This window comes from Heliconius melpomene, chromosome 6 (assembly GCF_056956725.1).
Source record: "Heliconius melpomene rosina isolate 202511_hmr_F chromosome 6, ASM5695672v1, whole genome shotgun sequence".
Classification (NCBI taxonomy): domain Eukaryota; kingdom Metazoa; phylum Arthropoda; class Insecta; order Lepidoptera; family Nymphalidae; genus Heliconius; species Heliconius melpomene.
The window spans coordinates 11,881,325-11,899,618 of NC_140394.1; the positions used below are offsets into that span (position 1 = coordinate 11,881,325).

At 28.7% G+C, this 18,294-nt stretch overlaps 3 protein-coding genes across 3 annotated transcripts; 2 read left to right on the forward strand and 1 right to left on the reverse strand.

The window, feature by feature from the left end:
* Positions 1 to 6,037, forward strand: LOC146538527 (uncharacterized). Its single transcript, XM_085186244.1, has 4 exons — positions 1 to 287; positions 555 to 645; positions 1,656 to 1,774; positions 1,846 to 6,037. The coding sequence occupies exons 1-4, from the start codon at positions 146 to 148 to the stop codon at positions 2,019 to 2,021; spliced, it is 528 nt and encodes a 175-aa protein (XP_085042370.1). The 5' UTR covers positions 1 to 145; the 3' UTR covers positions 2,022 to 6,037.
* A 1,452-nt stretch (positions 6,038 to 7,489) lies between these two features.
* LOC146538528 (calmodulin-like protein 4) lies at positions 7,490 to 10,369 on the reverse strand. The gene is made up of 6 exons (XM_085186245.1): positions 10,247 to 10,369; positions 10,134 to 10,164; positions 9,596 to 9,709; positions 8,883 to 8,974; positions 8,272 to 8,379; positions 7,490 to 7,792 (listed from the first exon to the last, which is right to left on the reverse strand). Exons 1-6 carry the CDS (start codon positions 10,247 to 10,249, stop codon positions 7,691 to 7,693), a joined length of 450 nt encoding a protein of 149 aa, XP_085042371.1. The 5' UTR covers positions 10,250 to 10,369; the 3' UTR covers positions 7,490 to 7,690.
* A 467-nt stretch (positions 10,370 to 10,836) lies between these two features.
* On the forward strand, positions 10,837 to 17,335 carry LOC146538529 (solute carrier family 25 member 44). The gene is made up of 8 exons (XM_085186243.1): positions 10,837 to 11,018; positions 12,989 to 13,448; positions 14,037 to 14,188; positions 14,668 to 14,757; positions 15,187 to 15,306; positions 15,589 to 15,772; positions 16,254 to 16,381; positions 17,122 to 17,335. Exons 2-8 carry the CDS (start codon positions 13,262 to 13,264, stop codon positions 17,314 to 17,316), a joined length of 1,056 nt encoding a protein of 351 aa, XP_085042369.1. The 5' UTR covers positions 10,837 to 11,018; positions 12,989 to 13,261; the 3' UTR covers positions 17,317 to 17,335.
* The last annotated feature ends 959 nt before the right edge of the window (positions 17,336 to 18,294 follow it).

The following is an 18,294-nucleotide window of genomic DNA, read 5'->3' on the forward strand; positions in this document are numbered from 1 at the left end:
AATTAGTGATATATTAGCGTATCTGAGAGCTCCTCTAAAAGTTGGCACATATTATAGTTCTTGTATAGTTATAAATTGGTACTTGAAGTCAAGTTCGACAGGTCAAAACGTGGGTTAGGGCATAGGCTAATGGAATAAATGCACTATGGCAGTGCAAAATAAAGTTTTATATGCCTTCAGAGGGTGGATAGCTTTTGTAGCTTTTATGGACTTGGGTACTGCCGGGCGGTGTTATATCGAGAGGAGATCGTTCTTGAGCCCTAATGGGGATAATGAACAGTTAGATGGTGAGTAGGCTTGTTATGCTCACTTGTGAATACTTAGTGGTAAGCTATTTTTAAATAGTTACAATACTTCTAAATAAAGATACATATTGATAAGAATTGCTTCTAAAAATTATCAATGATACATATATTTCATGCTTTATAATATAACATTTATGTTTATTATAGTATGCACTATGTTTATAAATTGAACCAATTATATTTTTTCTTATAAAATTAAAGTATTGTTAAAAAGTAATATATTGTTAATATCATATATTTTTATTTCAGGAGATTTTGCAATATCCCGTATGCTGGGAATGTACTCTGTACTTAAAGCTTTGGCTTTGATTCATTGTACTTTATATATACATTATAGACCGTGAGTATTTTTTGTTACTGTTCTGCTTCACACTGTATCACTCATATGGTATGGTAGGCAGAAGAAACCTAGTGTTCAGACACTCGCATCATTGTGTTATTAAATGAAACACTACCCATATATAAGACAATTATCAATTTAACACCGTTTGTAAAACAATGTATTACACCATTTTTCAGTTTACTTTTTCATGATTTTTTTTTTGTTGGGAAGAATAATTAAAGCAAATAAAAATATATATCTATTAAATTATAATTTAATAAAAAAAGTCATATTATTTACAAGTGAATTTTCAACAAGTCCACCATGAACATAATATCTTCAAAATTGTACAGTATAAATACAAGAAAATAGTAAAGTAATCAAAGTAAAACATTAAGTTGAAGTAAAGAGAAAAAAATTACTATGGTCATTTATCATAAATCAGTAATATACTAAGAGACAGCATTTTTCAATTAATTATGTATATAATATATATTTCTTCAATGAATTTTTTATTTAATTTTTTCTATGATGAGATCTAGATTAAAATTGTGTAAACATCAGAAATAAAAAAATATATATTATTTTAAAAAGAAATAGGTTGATACAGAATATATATTAAATTTTTTTTTGCCTCGAATGCAATGCAAAGAAATTGAAATATTATATTTAAATAAATTTTTAATTTCCTTGAGTGGGGATTGAACCCAGATGACTGGCCTCTCTTTCTATATTAATAATATATAAAAAATAATCAGTATTCATAAAATGAGTCAATTTATCTTTTAATTGACAAACTTTTTTTTTCTCAATTTAGTGGGTGACCTGATACAAAACAATGGCATTATCAACTAAATAAAAGCAGGTGCTTTTGCAAAAAAAAGCATTGCATGTTGGGTGGAAACTCATCCCTTGGTCACAACTTTGTTTAAACCTTTGTCTAAGTTTGAGGAAAGTGACTCCTCAAACTAAGACAAAGGTTAATATCGAAAAATGTAAATTATCGAATTTATATATATTTTTTTCAGAGTGGTCTCAATGGGCTACTGGTCATTATGTCTAACAATCTTATTGTATATCACTGAGGTTTTCTACTTTCACTCTACTGACTTAAACTTTTATGTTGTATTTCCATGCATATTGAACAGTGAGTACTTTATTATTTATTTAGTATGTGAGTTAGTGTGTTTATTAATAGGAGAAAACATTTATTTACAGTGTTAACATTACTAGGACTAATATATTTGCCTTCGAAACTAAAATTATGGGGCACAGTTCCTGGCACATCTTGCATGGACCGTGATCTAGATGATGAGAATACACAAATTTTACGTCAAATGGGCAATTTTAGAAGAAGAAAAACTGGCAACCCTATAAAAAACAAACACGTTTGATTATTGTATTGCCATTGTGAAAACTTGGCTGTGGTTGTCGTTGCAATTGACTTTGAAATAGGGGCCTTATGGTTTTATTATTTTTAACATCTAATATGTATATACAAGTGTTATATATAGTGAGTTAAATATGACAGCATCCACTAATTGCCAAAATATATATGTTTGGTGAGAATGTTGTTAACATAATTCACAAAAAAAAATATTATTTTTTTAATTTGGCTTAATTTGACTTTACTAAGAGCTTGTATATATGTAATAGAAAGTGATAAGTTTTTAAAATTGTGATTCTGTTTTCCACTACCTATATCTCTGTTGATACGAGCCAAATACATATAGCATCAGTTAACTATCTCACAAACAGTATCATATAAGGAGGATATAGAACTAAAATGTACTAAGGTATTATAAAAGTCAGTTATATGTAAGGAAAATAACTTTATGATTTGAAAAAGTCAGTACAAATTATTGATCACTATAATTATTTAAAAAATGAATGTGAAAATATCAAAACACTTAGTGAATTTTAATTATAAAAAAAATACGATTAATAATAAAATTGATTTGAAAAACTCGATTTAACTCCTCCACCTCCTCCACCTCTAGTAACTTTTATTGTTACAAGAGGCAGTGTCGTGCGTTTTATACCCATCGAATAATATGAAAACATCAAACCGAACATTTTTTTTCTAAGTAGGAGTACCTTTTTGGTATTAAAGTCGTTTTATATACTAATATATATTTAGGGTTGCCTATATACATAACTTTTCACAGCGTGTTACCTTTTAAATGCACTCTATTGTATATTTGGAAAAGTAATGGTAAACAAAATCATTGAAAAAACGTAGCTACGTAGTAATAATGCATAATTTTTAATTTTAAAAGCTAGAAAATTTTAGACTAGACTGATATGATTTCTTTCTATCCATGAGATTTGTTTGATTATCGTCTTAAGTAATATATAAAGTAAGTAAACAAGTGCTTTGTAGGCAACGAATGCTTTAAAATAAAAAATAAATCTTACATATTATTACAGACAGATCTTAAAATTTTTGACATATTTTGACATTCCACTTTCCCCTAGTAGTATGGCTTTTAATTTTATTAGTAGATGAAAACTTAGTTTTACGACATATTTTCACTTAATATATTACATGTTTTACATTATTTTCTTTCATATTTAACTATCTTAAGAGATAAATTTCTTCATAATGAACACAACTCGCCGATCTTCTTATGAATATATCTTAGATATTCCTTCCAATTTTAGCTAAAATCCTGTATATTGTATTTATTATAAATATTTCTTAAAATTTTGTGTAAATTATTTGATTATCTTACTCTATTAGCTTTTTCAAGAAAAAAATTTATTATAATATTATGATACTCTTTTATGAAACCAAGTGTCCTACCTACTACCAATTTCAAATATTTATATTATATGTATATATGAAAATATTCCTTAAATAGTCAATCCGCTAGTGTTTTACCTCTATTATATTATATATAAGTAATACAAATATATCAATTTTAGTACAACTGGTGCCAATATACAAAAAAGGAATGTTAACAGTTTTAAATATACATAAGAGCAATAAAGGTTTTCTATACATAGTATAAACTAGAGTAGTTTGTTGATTTTAATAGATGTAAGTAGTTAAAGTTTCTATTGTGTAATGTTTGATGCGTTATGAAATCTTTACACAATTTTGAATAAAAAATAAATAAATCAGCTTCACGCTGTATCCCGCATACAGCACGGTAGGCAGAGGAAGACACTCCGTTCCCCAAATTCTGCAGGCATTGCGTGTTGAGTGACAGAACTCAACGCCGCGCTTGCCTCAACACCAGAGCGAAGAAATGGAAATATAAACGTAAACAATCTTTTAAAATAATTTTATGTCATTTACTTGGTCTTATTATCATTCAGCCTCTAACTATAATTTAAGGTTAAATAATGATGTCTCTTTTTCAATACACTTTTATATATTAATGTTTATTCTAAATTGTGTAAATTTGTCATATTATCATCTACTTTGTACCTTATATTATGCCATATTACGTAGTCCTTAATCTAAATACCAGTATACCTAAATACTGATACATTTAGGCTTAGTTTACCGAAGATGGGTTTTAAAAATGATTATAAAAAGAAATCTCTGAATCAGTGACTTTGAAGAAAGGTTGAACAAACTTCCTGATTACTCCCGTTAATATGTTTTTATTCTTAAAAAAATTGTAATTCTAACTTGTAATTTAATTAACATATTTAATATTTAACAACACAACAATGAATGAATGAAAATAATACAATACTTGTATTTTAAATCCACAACCACTCCGTGAGTCCATAATGGAGTTTATTATTTAATGGCTCTCTGGTTATAATTAACGGTATGCTATTATGTAATATGGCATTTTTATATTTACCGCGTGCTTTTAGTAGTGTGCGTAGAATTTTTTGATAAGACGTTATTAATGTATGGAGTAACGTATTTGATTAGAGAAAAATATTTTCGTACGACACTTTGAAGTACGAACATTGAGGCCAATTAATTGTATATATGGAAAATATTATATTGATAAATATTTCTTCGCTAATGGCTGTTAATAATGGTTTTTTGTTATTATTTAGCAAAATCTTAATGAAATTTTTACTGTAATGTATGCGTTTTGTTTTTGTAGTCTTGCGTATATTAATTACGACATCTTACGTGGATTATTTGTACAAAAATCTAATATATCATAACAAGTAAAAAAAATAATAGTGAAAAATTTTATTATGTCATTATCAAAAATCGGACATTTGGAAACTAGAACAAGATTTTAAATTTTAATTTACATTTTATTTACAATAAATAGATAAGGAAAAAAATATTAAATTGTGTGGGCCATCGTGGCCCAGGGGCAAGACAAAATGCTCGTCGTTACGTTCCACTAGTTAACACGCAATACCCGGAAAAATTCAGCGAAAAGTGGGAAACGGAGTGTCTTAACACTAGGTTCCCTCTGTGTTCGGTGCATACAGCGTGAAGCTGATTTCTTAAATTCTTTTCTTCTTTAATTCTTTTTGAACATTATTATGTCCCTCTTATCAAATTGGCACGACTGTTCAATGTATTTATTTTTAAATAATAAATAAGACGATCGTCTCTCGGATTACGATTCTCTTAGCATAGTTAAGTTAAAAAATAATAATTGGTCTTTAAGCATTCTTTATGTGTCTCTTAGACTATATTTATTGTATAAGAAATTTTATTTGTTTTTAAAATTTATACTTTCATTTAATTGTGATATTTTTATGGTCCAATATATGTATTTTAAATATATTGAACCCTAAAAAGGTACGTGGATTTGATTTTTTTTACAGTAATATGGATTTAAAAATGGTATATACTATTAATGATTGTAATTAATAAAAGAATACTCAATGTAATCATTTACTAATTGTAATAATAATAACAACATGTTCCCACGCAAGCCTTTCGAAAGGCCGGGTTCCTTTAAGCCCGAGGTCCTCAGGATAAGAGAAACAATAATAATAACGATAAATTTTTCTATAATCAAATAACTTTACTTATACATACATATTATATTGTTATTTTTACACGTTTTGAACTGACTACAAAAAAAATTGTCTGTTTTTTCCAAACTGATTTGAAACAGTGACCCTTCTATACAATAATATAAGCATCTTAACTTATAAAATCAAAATTAATTTACTCTATAATACTATGAAACTATTATTGTTATTATATACAACAAGTAGGTAAGTACTTCCATTTGACGACGAGGGCGAATCTACTAGCAAAAGCTAGTCTGATAAAACGAGGTCGAGGACGATTAATGTTACATTCAAAAGATTCTGTTTCAATTCCAAATACATTGTAATGTCAGTTTTGTCAGTCAATTTTTTTAGTTGAACGTGTAAAAGTAGCATTAGCGATCGGACCACGACCCTAGTGCCATATCATATTACAGGTTTGTTATTGAAGAATAAACATAGTTTTGATGAATGTTTTGGTGTTTTATTTTCTCTTTATATAAACATATCTATGCATATAATAAAATTGTAACAGATTTTTTTCTGTATGTGGAAGATGTATGAAAATCTATTATTATTGTATTTACTTCTGTAAAAGGAGGAGGTTTTCATTCATCCTTCAATAGCATTATGTTCTTTTATGTTATTCTACTTCTAAAGCGTCCACTATGCTACTTGTGAAGTTGACAGAAGTTGGGCGTAGTGTAGGCTGTATCCGCCGTCAAGAGACCGGATCCGAAGAAAACGAAATAAATATTAACCTTTAAGTATGGACGTCGGGTCTGACAGACTCATCTAGTTCTACGAATTCTACAAATCGGCCACTTCTCGGTGACCTCCGCCACTGAGTCGCTCAGTACCTTTCGTATTAATGACAAAATGAATGTAGATAGCAGTGGTTGTGTCTCTGGGTTCAAAACACGTGAGTATTTAACTTTCTAAACGGGGCCTGGGTCTGTCAGACCCGACGTCCATGTTTCCCATACATGAATGATTTCAAAACGCCATATATTTTTATAATATTACAAAATATACTTTAATATTTTAATTGTATTATTTGTATTCAAATGTTTTTATTGTTATATATCATATATTATTTTGCATTGTTTGTTATATATTTTAGTAATATAAATATTATTTACCTAAAAAAGATTCTTTTTTTTTCGTTTTTATGATAAAATGGAAAAAAATGATCGACCAAGCACGTCATGGACAAAAATATCGGTACTTTATAATCAACATCAAACAAAAGAATTGGACGACGACATTTTATAAAGAAAATAGCACTTTATCAAATAAAAAGCTGCGTTTCGTATACTCAAATACTCTAAGAACTGAGAATGACTTTGACTGGCGTTTCGCGATCTGATCTATCATTTATTGAACATGAAGCTAAAAAAATAGTTTTGGGTTCTTGAAAAACATGTACACTTTGCCCCCAAAAGATATATAGAAAGACAACACATACTTATGTTGCGTGCAATCGTCCTGTTTGCCTACAATGTTGAAAGCCATTGTGTATCGATCTTCAGTAATACCTTATCTTGAGGTGTTGTCAAAATTTTTATTTTATAACATAAGATGTTATTTGTTTACTTTTTTTATTTGTTAGACTTTATATTTTCTTAAAAAAATATTTATTTTATTATCTATCTTTTTTTTATAGTATTATTTTCTTAAGAGTCATCCCATGTGGCCAAAGACTGAAATTGTGACTTTAAGTTACTTAAATCGTTACGATGCGTAAACTTTAATAAAAAACGATTTTATTTATATTGATTTTGCTTGATTTGAGGCTATTTATGTAAACTAAAACATAAAATTGTCTTTTTCCTTTAAAAAACAGACGGAATATGAGCATTAAATGCACTGGTCTGACAGACCCGACGTCCATATGTGTGTTATAAAAAAATCACGTCCATAGTTAAAGGTTAAAAAAAATACTTTTATTCAATATTATATTGTTGATATAACAAAAAATGTCGAAAAATAGGCATGTTCCATTAATAATTTATATTTAAAGTTTTAAATTAATTTAATACAAAACGTATTTCTCACATATAGCAGGGTAAAAAGAGAGTTAGTTAGTTATTACTGTTCTCGCCCTCCTCTTTAATACGAAATCTCAATAATAATCAGGTACCGGAGCGCAAGCTATTTTGACGAAATCTTCATATCTCACTGTTCCATTGTTAGAAACGTTTGCTTCACGAAATATATTATCGACCTGTAATAAAGAAAATATATTGATCTATCGAAAATATATTAAAAAATAATTATTATTAATAAAGAAAATATATAGCTCGCGTGAAGAAGATAGGCAGAGGGGACCTAGTGTTAAGACACTCCATCCTTCACTTTGCACATAATTTTAGACATTGCGTTTTGAATAGCGGAACTCAACGACGCGCTTTCTCTACCAAAATGAAGAAAATTTAAATATATCAATTTATTCCAATGGAAATCGAACCCACAGCTACGCTTTTATAGTCAAGTACTGTCAATTCTATAATATAATAGAGGAGTAAAAGATAGAAATTAAAATTACAAATATTTCATTTTCATTTCTCATTCCTAGGAATCGAACCCACGACTTGTCGCGTTTACAGACGTACACTTGTGCCCCTGTCTCACGACTGTACCACAACAAGAAGTTATTTCCATATGACAATGGGAACGAAACCATAGATAAAGTATTTTTATGACCTCTCTAGAAGATAGTCCCTCGCCCCAATTCTGCAATAGGTTCCTTAGTTGCCGTGCTGGGATCGCACCCCTTTTGTCATTGTCACCTGCTTTAAATGCATTTACCACCTAAAATATAAAATTTCCATTACTTTTAATAATTCAATATAAGTAAAAAAAATGTTTTACAATATATAAATTATTATTAAATAAAAAAAATATATACTTTTCTTTCAAGCAGAGTAGGCAGAGAGAACCTAGTGTTAATACACTCTTCACCACAAAACACAGAATTATCTAGGCATTGCATGTTGAGTAGCATTATTAAAGACCATGTTTTGTCTTGTTATGAGAGATCAAACCCACAACCAGTCATGTTTACAGTCACCCTTTGCGCCCCTGCGCCACAAGTGGCCTCAATATTTTGAAATCTATGTATAATGTTCCCAACAGACACAGGTTCAGATCCTGTCTGACAATCATCATATATGTATATTGTACATACCAAATATAAATATATATACTTTTACTCAAACAAGTATATTTTTTTTAAACAAATTTATCTTGTTTTCTGAATTGAACCTAAAACAACATTTAAACAATAACTTCTCAATTTGTAATAAAATATTTACCTCATGAGGTAAGTTCTCAGCTCTGGAATGTATATGCATTACTTCTAGAAAGTCAGCAAATGACATTTTACCACCTTTGCCCTTTAGATATCCTGAAAAATACAATACATTATTATTTACTCTTATTATAGGCTTTATTATAAACACACTAAATTTGTTTAGGTAGAGCAAACAAACAATTTTTTCTCCACTCTTTACTCAAACTCAAGCCATCACTAGTTGGCTGATGGAGCTCAACACTGCACTTTATTTTTTTGAAGTGGCAAAATGAAAATAATTCACGTCTCCAAATGGGCATCATTACCCACAAACACAACATTTGCAGTCAAATCTTGTTCCACTGGACCACAATGGTCTACAAAAAATTTAAATTTTGTAACAATACCTAGGTACTCTATTAAAACTTTATTTTAATTTCAATGAGATGAAAACTAATAAATAAATAGACTAATAGAACTTGGCAAACTGCAATTGGACATTATCAAAAAAGTGCAGGTTTTTATCATAGTTCATTTCTTTATTATGCAGACACTTATAGTTTAAATAACTTATTTAAATATAGTTCAAACTTTGTGACTTTACTTTTTAACTTACTCCATCAAAAGTATTTAGAATGTGATAATAATATAACTTTAAATATTATATTAATCTTTAAAATAATAGCCAAATATAAAAAAATAAGATCTATCATTGTAAGACAACTTTAAACAAACCTGTCAGCTCCTGTATAGTGGGACTCATCCCAAGAGACCTCATTACTACAGTTAACTCATCAAGAGATGTTATTTGTCCAGATCTTGCAAATAGATAGAAGCATTCCCTGAATTCTAAAATATGACAATGGATAAAACACTTATTTTTTTATAATTTAATAATTTAAAAAATGAGTTTATAGCAAATTAATTGATTTGTTTAACAAAGCATCATGCTTAAAACTACATAGCAAAAAAGTTTTGAATGCTTTTATTTTACGATACTTTTAAGTCATAAAAATAGAACTTTTAAGAAATTTATTTTATATTTCATGATATTTTATAAGATACAATGAATGTTGAGGACAATAATATATTAGAAATCATTTTGACTAAAGTTTTCACTTTTCTGCCATATAAGAATTATGACGCTGTCGGTATATATTTAAAAGACAAATAAGAATGATCTCGATATATTATGGAGTACAAAATTACTAAATAATAAAATATTTTTCTACTTTAAAAAAGAAATAATGTCTTATCATTTATATTAACTTACCATCAATATCTTGTTCTTTGAAATAACGAGCCTGTAACACATACAAAGTGCTCAAAATATATTTATTTATTTATAAGGTATTAAATAATGTAATAATATAATTCAAAACTCACCATAATTATTACTTATTAAGACAAAAAGGAAAATAAAAACAAAAAGTTAAACGAAAGTCGTCGTGAAACTTTGTTCATTAAAGACAGTGACAGGTATATGTTTACGTCTAATATTCATTAGAGATGGATCATAAAAAATTATAAAATGAGTAATCGATTTTATTAATAAAAATATCGATTTGAACAAGATTTAATTTGTTTTTTATTTATTATACAAAGAAACATATAACAAAAAGAATATTAATAAACAATATTTAATATAATATTTATAGAATAAAATTACTTATTTTAATTATTATTGATTTTGACATAAAATATCTATACAGGGGTGGAAGCGTCATCGCTCCTTTTACGGGAACAGCATATAAGGTAAAATACTTCAAACCCATACCTAAGAAATACCTATAAGAAATTTATCAAGATACCTCAACAGTTTAGACGTAGGATTTTTTTTTGTTATAATTACAAAATAACGAAACAAATATAATTAATAATCAAAAACCAATATTGTCTATCAAAATTATACGATCCTGAAAAAGAATATTAATAATCTGTAAAAATAATACAATTATTCGACAATCTGTAACCAATGATAAGATGAAGATCACCAATCAGCTGACTGACAGCCACGACGGTATTACATATCGATGGTGTAATTAACTAAATTGACTAAATTATTACATAAAAGCTTCATGAAAAAGGGTCCAGCAATCAAAATATTTATCTTAAACATCACCATGATATAAATTATAATGGAAAAAAACCATTTACGGTAAGTCATGTTTTATTAGATTTATGTACAGTATGTTTATAATATAATATATTGTCATTTAGCGTGCACAACAGACATAAATGTTTAAAAAATCATTGTTATGAGTTCTATTCCATTGATAAATGCCCACAATAATACATTTTGCTATATATTTTCTATGTACAGGCAAAAATCTGTTACATTTTTATTATATTATATATAGATAGTTTTCTTATAATTATTATGATACATTAAAATTGATACTCAATGTTGTAATTTAATTTCTTTTCAATGTCATGTTTTATACATTATTTGCACATAAGACGTTTTTGTTATGGATATGTCTTTAATAGAATTGATAAGTGAAGGTTATTTTTTATTACTTAATTGTAATTTTTAACAGTATAAGTTCACACTGTATTTTGCATATAGCAGGGTAGGTAGAGAGAGCCTAGTATCAAGACACTGATTTGATCATTGCATTGTGGTTTTGTAGAGTGAAGTAATTGAACTAGTTACAGAGTGATGATTAGAAAATAATTCATACCCCTGAGTGTAGACAGCCATTATTTTTTATTTTGTTGTTGTATAATGATATATAGTATTACTCTATATTCATACTCTTATATGAATATTTAGTAGATTTTTTTTATACATATTAAATTGAAGCCATTGAACTAATATTTTATCACATTTGTATACATTGTAATTATCAATATAATGGTTTTGAAATGCAAAAATAAACCCAAAAAGGCATTTTCTTATTCAAAAATTAAACATTACAATGTATTTAAGGAAAATTTTGATAATTTATTAATTATACTTATTATTATTAACCTAGTATTATCTAATTTATATTGTACTTTATCTAATTTATCTCTTTGTATAAATTCCTTATTGTCCAAACATGTTAACCTACAAATTAGGTATTCAACCTAAATATTTATATGCTTTATGTATGTTAAACATGGATGTAAATATTTGTATACATTCTTTTAGCAATATATTTTATTTTCATTTATAGTTTTTATATTTTTACTTATTATATACTAACTTTAACTTTAACTACACAATTATTTATTTATAATCTATTTTAAATATTTTATACTTATTTAAAACACATATAAAAATATTAACCTGACATTCTTTCCTAAGTGTGGAATAACACTTTAAAAATGTTAAAAATATTTTTTTGTGTTCTTAAAATATCATTTTAAGACTATATCCATACATTGAAAGCTAAAGTTTTAGCCAATTCAATGAAACAGTTATATTGTAATAACATTGTCAAATATACTAAAACACTTTATATTGATATAACTTTTTAATTTATGAACTTATTTTAATAAAACCAACACTAAGATACTAACAAAATACAATAGAAAGTGAAACTGCATTTAAATTGCTTATGCTGTTTTTGACATCAGTGTGCACCAATCATGCGCAATCAATGCGCCCCAATAATAGATTTTATCACATATCTTCCAAGTTCCATGGACAACAATCAGTTACAATTTTATTATATGTATCTATAGATTTTAAAGTTTGTAACTTAATTTTTGATTAATTTATATGTTGTATTCATGTTTTCAAACACTGAAGCAGAGAACTGCTCTAACCATTTTTTAACATTGAAATAATAAAAAAATCTAAAGCACTATTTGTATAAGAATGTTGTGAAGAATGAAGAATACAATTTTTATTTTTACAAATACAATCCTAACATTGTTATTTAATTTATGTAAAATATTCGCACCATAATGGACTTATCTTTTTTTTATTAAGCATCTTTTAAATGTTTTAATATATTTTGACATACAATGTTAACCTTTATTTTTACTTCTTTTAAGTCACAAAAATGCTTTTGCTGATATCAATTGCAATTTTTATTCAACTGCCAGAATGTTGGAAAGTTTGTAGTGTATTACTATTAATAATAATAATAAACATTTAATGTATAAAATGTTTTATTTATCTTTATTTTGTTCCAGCTGCAATAAAAATTTGTAACGCCAGTATAAAAAAAATGGACGAACCGGAAACCCTTCATACAGTTATAAAAAAATATATAAATTGTAAAGTATCATAATCAGTTAAACAAATCGCTAGTCTAATTGTGTTATAGATTTATTTATTTAATATATAAAGTAAAAAAGAAAAATAATTGTTAATTAATTTATATTTAATATAAAAAGTTTCAATAAGATAATTCCACATGTATAAAATACAATGTTAGTATAAGCCAAAGACGTTATAAATAATAGATGCTATTAAACGTATGGAATACGAGGAAAGAGAAAGAGGTCGACAGAAAAGAGGCCAATAGGAAAGAGGATAAAATGGCAGCCACAATGGTGGAGACGCCCCCACCTCAGCTCATAACTAATATTGAATGGGGTATGATGGATAAAAGCAAGTTTTATCCGTTGTATACATTGAGTAGTTTTACAGGTGTGTATATAGGGTTTTAGTTAAATAGCTGAGAGAATTATATCTTTTGGGGTTTCAACAAATTTTATATTTAATTCCTTACATAGGTACAATTTGTCAGTCTGGTAAGAGAAAATTAAATTCCGCAAATTATTCATGATGGGCTTAAAATCATCGTAATGAAAATTTGGCTTTGTTAATAGTAATACGTTGAAGTAGTCATCATAATTGTCGGTAAGACGCGGCATTTGGTTCTGCATAACATAATATTTGAAATTTGTGTTTCACAATTTTTTGATTTTATATGCAGAAACATTGTATAAATGTTATCATTCTCTAAATCATTATAAATATTTAAATAATAGTATGAAATAGTGCTAGTTATTCTGTGACTCCATTTGCTACCAGCACATTTAAGTGTCTAATAAGTCATTATAGCAATTCTTTTAAAAGATTAAGTTTCTTACAAAAAGAAAGCAAAATTTTAATTCACTATTAGGTAAATCTAAATCTGTTCGTTCCCCACTCTTTATTAAAGAGGATAATATGGAAATTGGAACCCACAGCCACTTTAGACTAATTAATATTTAAACATTATTTTCTTTTCAGTACGCTGCGCTCTTTATCCCCTAACGTTAATCAAAACGCAAATACAAGTTCAAAGGAAAAAAGAAGCATATAATGGAGTATCTGACGCCATTTCCAAAATCTATAGAAGTGAGGGTGTGTCAGGATTATACAGAGGGTTCTGGCTTTCTAGTGTAAGTTTTTTTTTATTTTCGCTGTATCCCGCACGTTCCTACCCTGGGGTAGGCAGAGGGAACCCGGACACCTAGTGTTAAGACATTCCGTTCCTATTAAGACACTTCAGTTCTCCACTTTACGCCGAATTCTGAAGGCATTGCGTGTTGATTGACGGAATTCAACGCCACGCTTTATCTGGCTATACTAGAATGAAGAATTGAAAATATTAAATATTTTATTTCCTTGAGTAGGAATCGAATTGTGCCCGTTGGTACTAAAATAAATAGTAAAAAAAGGTGAGAGGGAATATAGTAGACGTGGGTAATGGGACAGGATTAATAATAGGGGAGATTTGGGTAGCAATCAAATCTTGATAACTGTGTTTGTTAAAGTGAATGTTTTGGACTTATATTGAATTACATGCATTTTTAATGCATTTACCTGTCAAAATTTAAAAACAAGGCGAATATTATAATTAACTATTTTCTGTATACAGTTTCAGATAATCTCAGGTGTATTTTACATTTCGACGTATGAAGGTGTTCGACATGAATTGGGCAAATACGATATAAATCCAAGATTGAAGGTACTTAATTTGTGTCTAATATTGAGGAGATTATTTATAGGTTCAATTTTAGCTAGTAACAAATATTCCTAAAAAACATATACTTAGATCTAATTTAGATAGTACTTTCATTTGAATTATATTAAACGGATGTTACAACGGATATACAAACGCTTAAACATGTACTTACTTACTCTCAAGTAGAAATCAAACCCATAACCACTACCGAGACTGTCCTCTGTAAACGCGATGGTTGTAAGTTTTAACCCGATTTGAGAGAAGAGTTATTTTGATTCGTCTGTCTGGTAAGAAGATAAAGCGCAGACTTAATCTCCGCCACTCAAGTGAAAATGTATCTAAAATTACGTAGTACATGGGAGTATCTACATTGCTTTATACAATGTGAAGCTGAAGAAAGAAATTTTCTAAAAATAAACTCAATATTTTCAGTCATTTATCGGCGGCGGCTGTGCATCCATAGTGGGGCAAACGGTCATCGTTCCATTCGACGTGTTGAGTCAACACCTGATGGTGCTAGGATTGATGAAGGGATCTGGATTAAAGAATTCTGTAAGATATTTCTTATTTATGTATTATTTTTTGATTTATTTCAGTTTTCATGTTTTTGCTTATTTAAAAAATAACAGCCTGTGTAAATATGAGAAGTGTTAAATTTGATTTTAATCAATAAAATCATTAGTTATTAGCTAAAAAAAACAGTGTATAAAGTGATTTCTTTTTTATTTTAGTACTTGAAAATTTTAATCAAAGTGAATAAATGATGTAGGAATTAAATGACTTCCGTTCAATATACAAACCCTAAACTTATTATAATAAATATATTTTTTCTAGAAAATCAACCCCCTCGGCTTAGACCTCGAGAAGCGTTTGTCAAAGGCAGCTCTCGCCAAGGAGGTTGCAGTTCGAGTCTACAGATTACACGGCCTCTTAGGCTACTACAGAGGTTACGCGGCCTCTTTAGCCGCTTATGTACCTAATTCTGCTTTGTGGTGGGCTTTATACACTGCGTATCAAGGTAAGCTGTAGAGATCACGATGGATTTTGATAGATTTGAATTGAATTATTTTGTTAGATTTTCATTAAAATTAAGATTTCTTACTATAAAAGATATATAGTAACCTTATCCGTAAATATGTCGTACTTTTAATGATATTGGTTTGGATTTTGATAAATTTTAAGGATTATACATGAATCTGTTATAGGAGACAGTTGCCTCTTTGGCCGCATGTGTAATGAATTCTGCATTATGATGGGCAAATCATTTTTTTTAATGGTCTTATTGAATTTTGGACGAATGATTTTGAATTTTTAAAGCAATTGTTTTGAATTCTGCTTAAAAGTATACCATAATTTAAAAAATAATGGTTTCAATTCAAATAAAAGTGTGATTCTTTTTTCTAAAAAACTGATGTGACAACTGTGGGTTTACTCCGCATTCATAATCACTCCAAATTATCTAGAGACTTATTAAATCTCTTTTTGTTCAATTTTTACAGACGAACTCCTAAAAATCAGTCCTCACTGGATATCTCATTTGTTTATCCAGTGCGTGGCGGGCACGCTCGGTGGGTTCACTACCACTATACTGACTAACCCACTTGACATAGTACGGGCGAGGCTACAGGTAAGAGACTGTAGACACTGAATTCTCCGCTTTTTAACTCCCGGTAAATAGAGGGTGTTATAAGTTTGACGTGTATTTGTATATCTGCATGTCTATATAATTTCAATTTTTTTTTTATTTGAGAAGGTATTTAGTCAACAGTGCTCTAAGCCATGATTCAAAAAATATGTTTAGCCATTTGAAAATTATTATCAGCTCGTTTTTTAGTTGCTTGTTTACGTTTTAGATCTTTTTGTGTAGAGTTTTTAAATTTTCAAGTATTAGGTTGACTAATCTTGGTAAATAACCCGTTCTCGACTTTTTGTTAATTTGGAGATTTTAAGTGTTAAGTTTCGGAAAATACTGATGCATACTGTGAAGCAATACTATGAAATAATATTGACATAGTATACTTCCATATGATTACGCAACTGATTTAAATGCAGTTTTTACTAATACACAGTGTTAATTAAGAGGAAAGTTGATAAGTATGTAAAATACATTTATATTGAATTATATTAAAGCTGAAAATATTAAAGATTTGTAATGTTATATTCCTCTCATATTTTTTTAAGATTTTTATTATTACATAATATATTTTTTTTTTTTATTTAATCTCTTCAATTTGGCTACCAAGTAAATTCGTTTTACCGTGACTATAGAAAACTTTCTTAAAAAACTTAATTTTAACCAACTTAAAAAAAAGATTTTTCTTTTACACTAACTTTATTTTTTAAAATGCAAATTTAAATCCGTCCCAGGTCGAAGGCGTGGGCACAATGAAACAAGTGTTCAAAGAGCTGTGGCGGGAAGAAGGCCTCATAGGCCTCTATGCTAAGGGACTTTCGGCGAGGCTGGTACAGTCCGCCTGTTTCTCCTTTTCAATTATCTTAGGATATGAGACCATAAAGCGGGTGTCCATCAGCGACGAGTACAGAACGAGAGTACGATGGTGAATAAATGCTGTTCTGTTAGTGTTTTTGTTTTATTTCTCCTTGATAAAAAAAAACGCTTAATAATTGTAGTATTTTTTTGGCGTTGCCCCCAATCTCTCAGCAACGAGTTTAGACCTAAAGTGCGATGGTGAATAAATAACGTTGGTAATGTTTTTTTTATTTCTATTGTAATATTTCATATAATCTTTAAAAAATAACAAGGGATAATTTGTGTTTTGAAACTAAAATAATTTACAATACGAGTATTTTGGGGTTATTTTAATATACAATGAAATTTAACAATATATCTTTATAAAAATGCTTTAAACTACACACACTTTTCCTAATATCTTGTATCTATCAACGAGGAGAATAAAAGTCATATGATGTGCCGCTGCGCCACGACGGCTTCAGACGAAAATGATAGGCAACAACTAATATGAGGTAAAATATTTAAAAATATAACGTCATATAACAATAAAATCGGTCTGATAACAATTTGAGAACCATCGTACGATCGTTAGGTTATTGACTTTGTTTATTTAGCTACTAACACAATCTTAGTTCGTGGATCAGCTGGTTCACGCTGTATCCCGCATGTGGAAAGATAAGCAGAGAGCACCTAATGTGAGGGCACTCCGTTTCCCACGCACCTAAAACTCCTCTGTCTGTCCGTCTGTCAATGATACTGGAGGAAGGTCACGTAGACAGAAATAGGAGGATCCGCCAGTGCTTCTGGTCCGTGTCCACTCTAGAATAGTCTTGTGGGTATGTATAATAATGTCTATTTTTTAAAAACAATTTTAAGCTTAAGTCGTTTTTTTAGTTGACAGTTAGCAGCACGCTAAGCTTGACTTTTGATGAACCACAATTTCGAAACATAGTATTTATTTTACACGGGTGGTGCAAGGATTTTTCAAAACCATCTCTTTCAGCCGCGCTTTCCCCTACTTCTGCTACAATTTATAGTTAGTTATTTCTATAGGATTTTCTTTCTTT

Coding starts and splice junctions, on each gene's coding strand:
- LOC146538527 (XM_085186244.1), top strand. CDS start 146: ATGGCAGTGCAAAATAAAGTTTTATATGCCTTCAGAGGGTGGATAGCT. Junction 288..554: donor GGATAATGAACAGTTAGATG/GTGAGTAGGCTT, acceptor TTTTTATTTCAG/GAGATTTTGCAATATCCCGT. Junction 646..1,655: donor TTATATATACATTATAGACC/GTGAGTATTTTT, acceptor TATTTTTTTCAG/AGTGGTCTCAATGGGCTACT.
- LOC146538528 (XM_085186245.1), bottom strand. Junction 9,710..10,133: donor CAAAGAACAAGATATTGATG/GTAAGTTAATAT, acceptor GTCATATTTTAG/AATTCAGGGAATGCTTCTAT. Junction 8,975..9,595: donor CACTATACAGGAGCTGACAG/GTTTGTTTAAAG, acceptor TGTATTTTTCAG/GATATCTAAAGGGCAAAGGT.
- LOC146538529 (XM_085186243.1), top strand. CDS start 13,262: ATGCTATTAAACGTATGGAATACGAGGAAAGAGAAAGAGGTCGACAGA. Junction 13,449..14,036: donor TACATTGAGTAGTTTTACAG/GTGTGTATATAG, acceptor TTTTCTTTTCAG/TACGCTGCGCTCTTTATCCC. Junction 16,382..17,121: donor TAGTACGGGCGAGGCTACAG/GTAAGAGACTGT, acceptor AATCCGTCCCAG/GTCGAAGGCGTGGGCACAAT.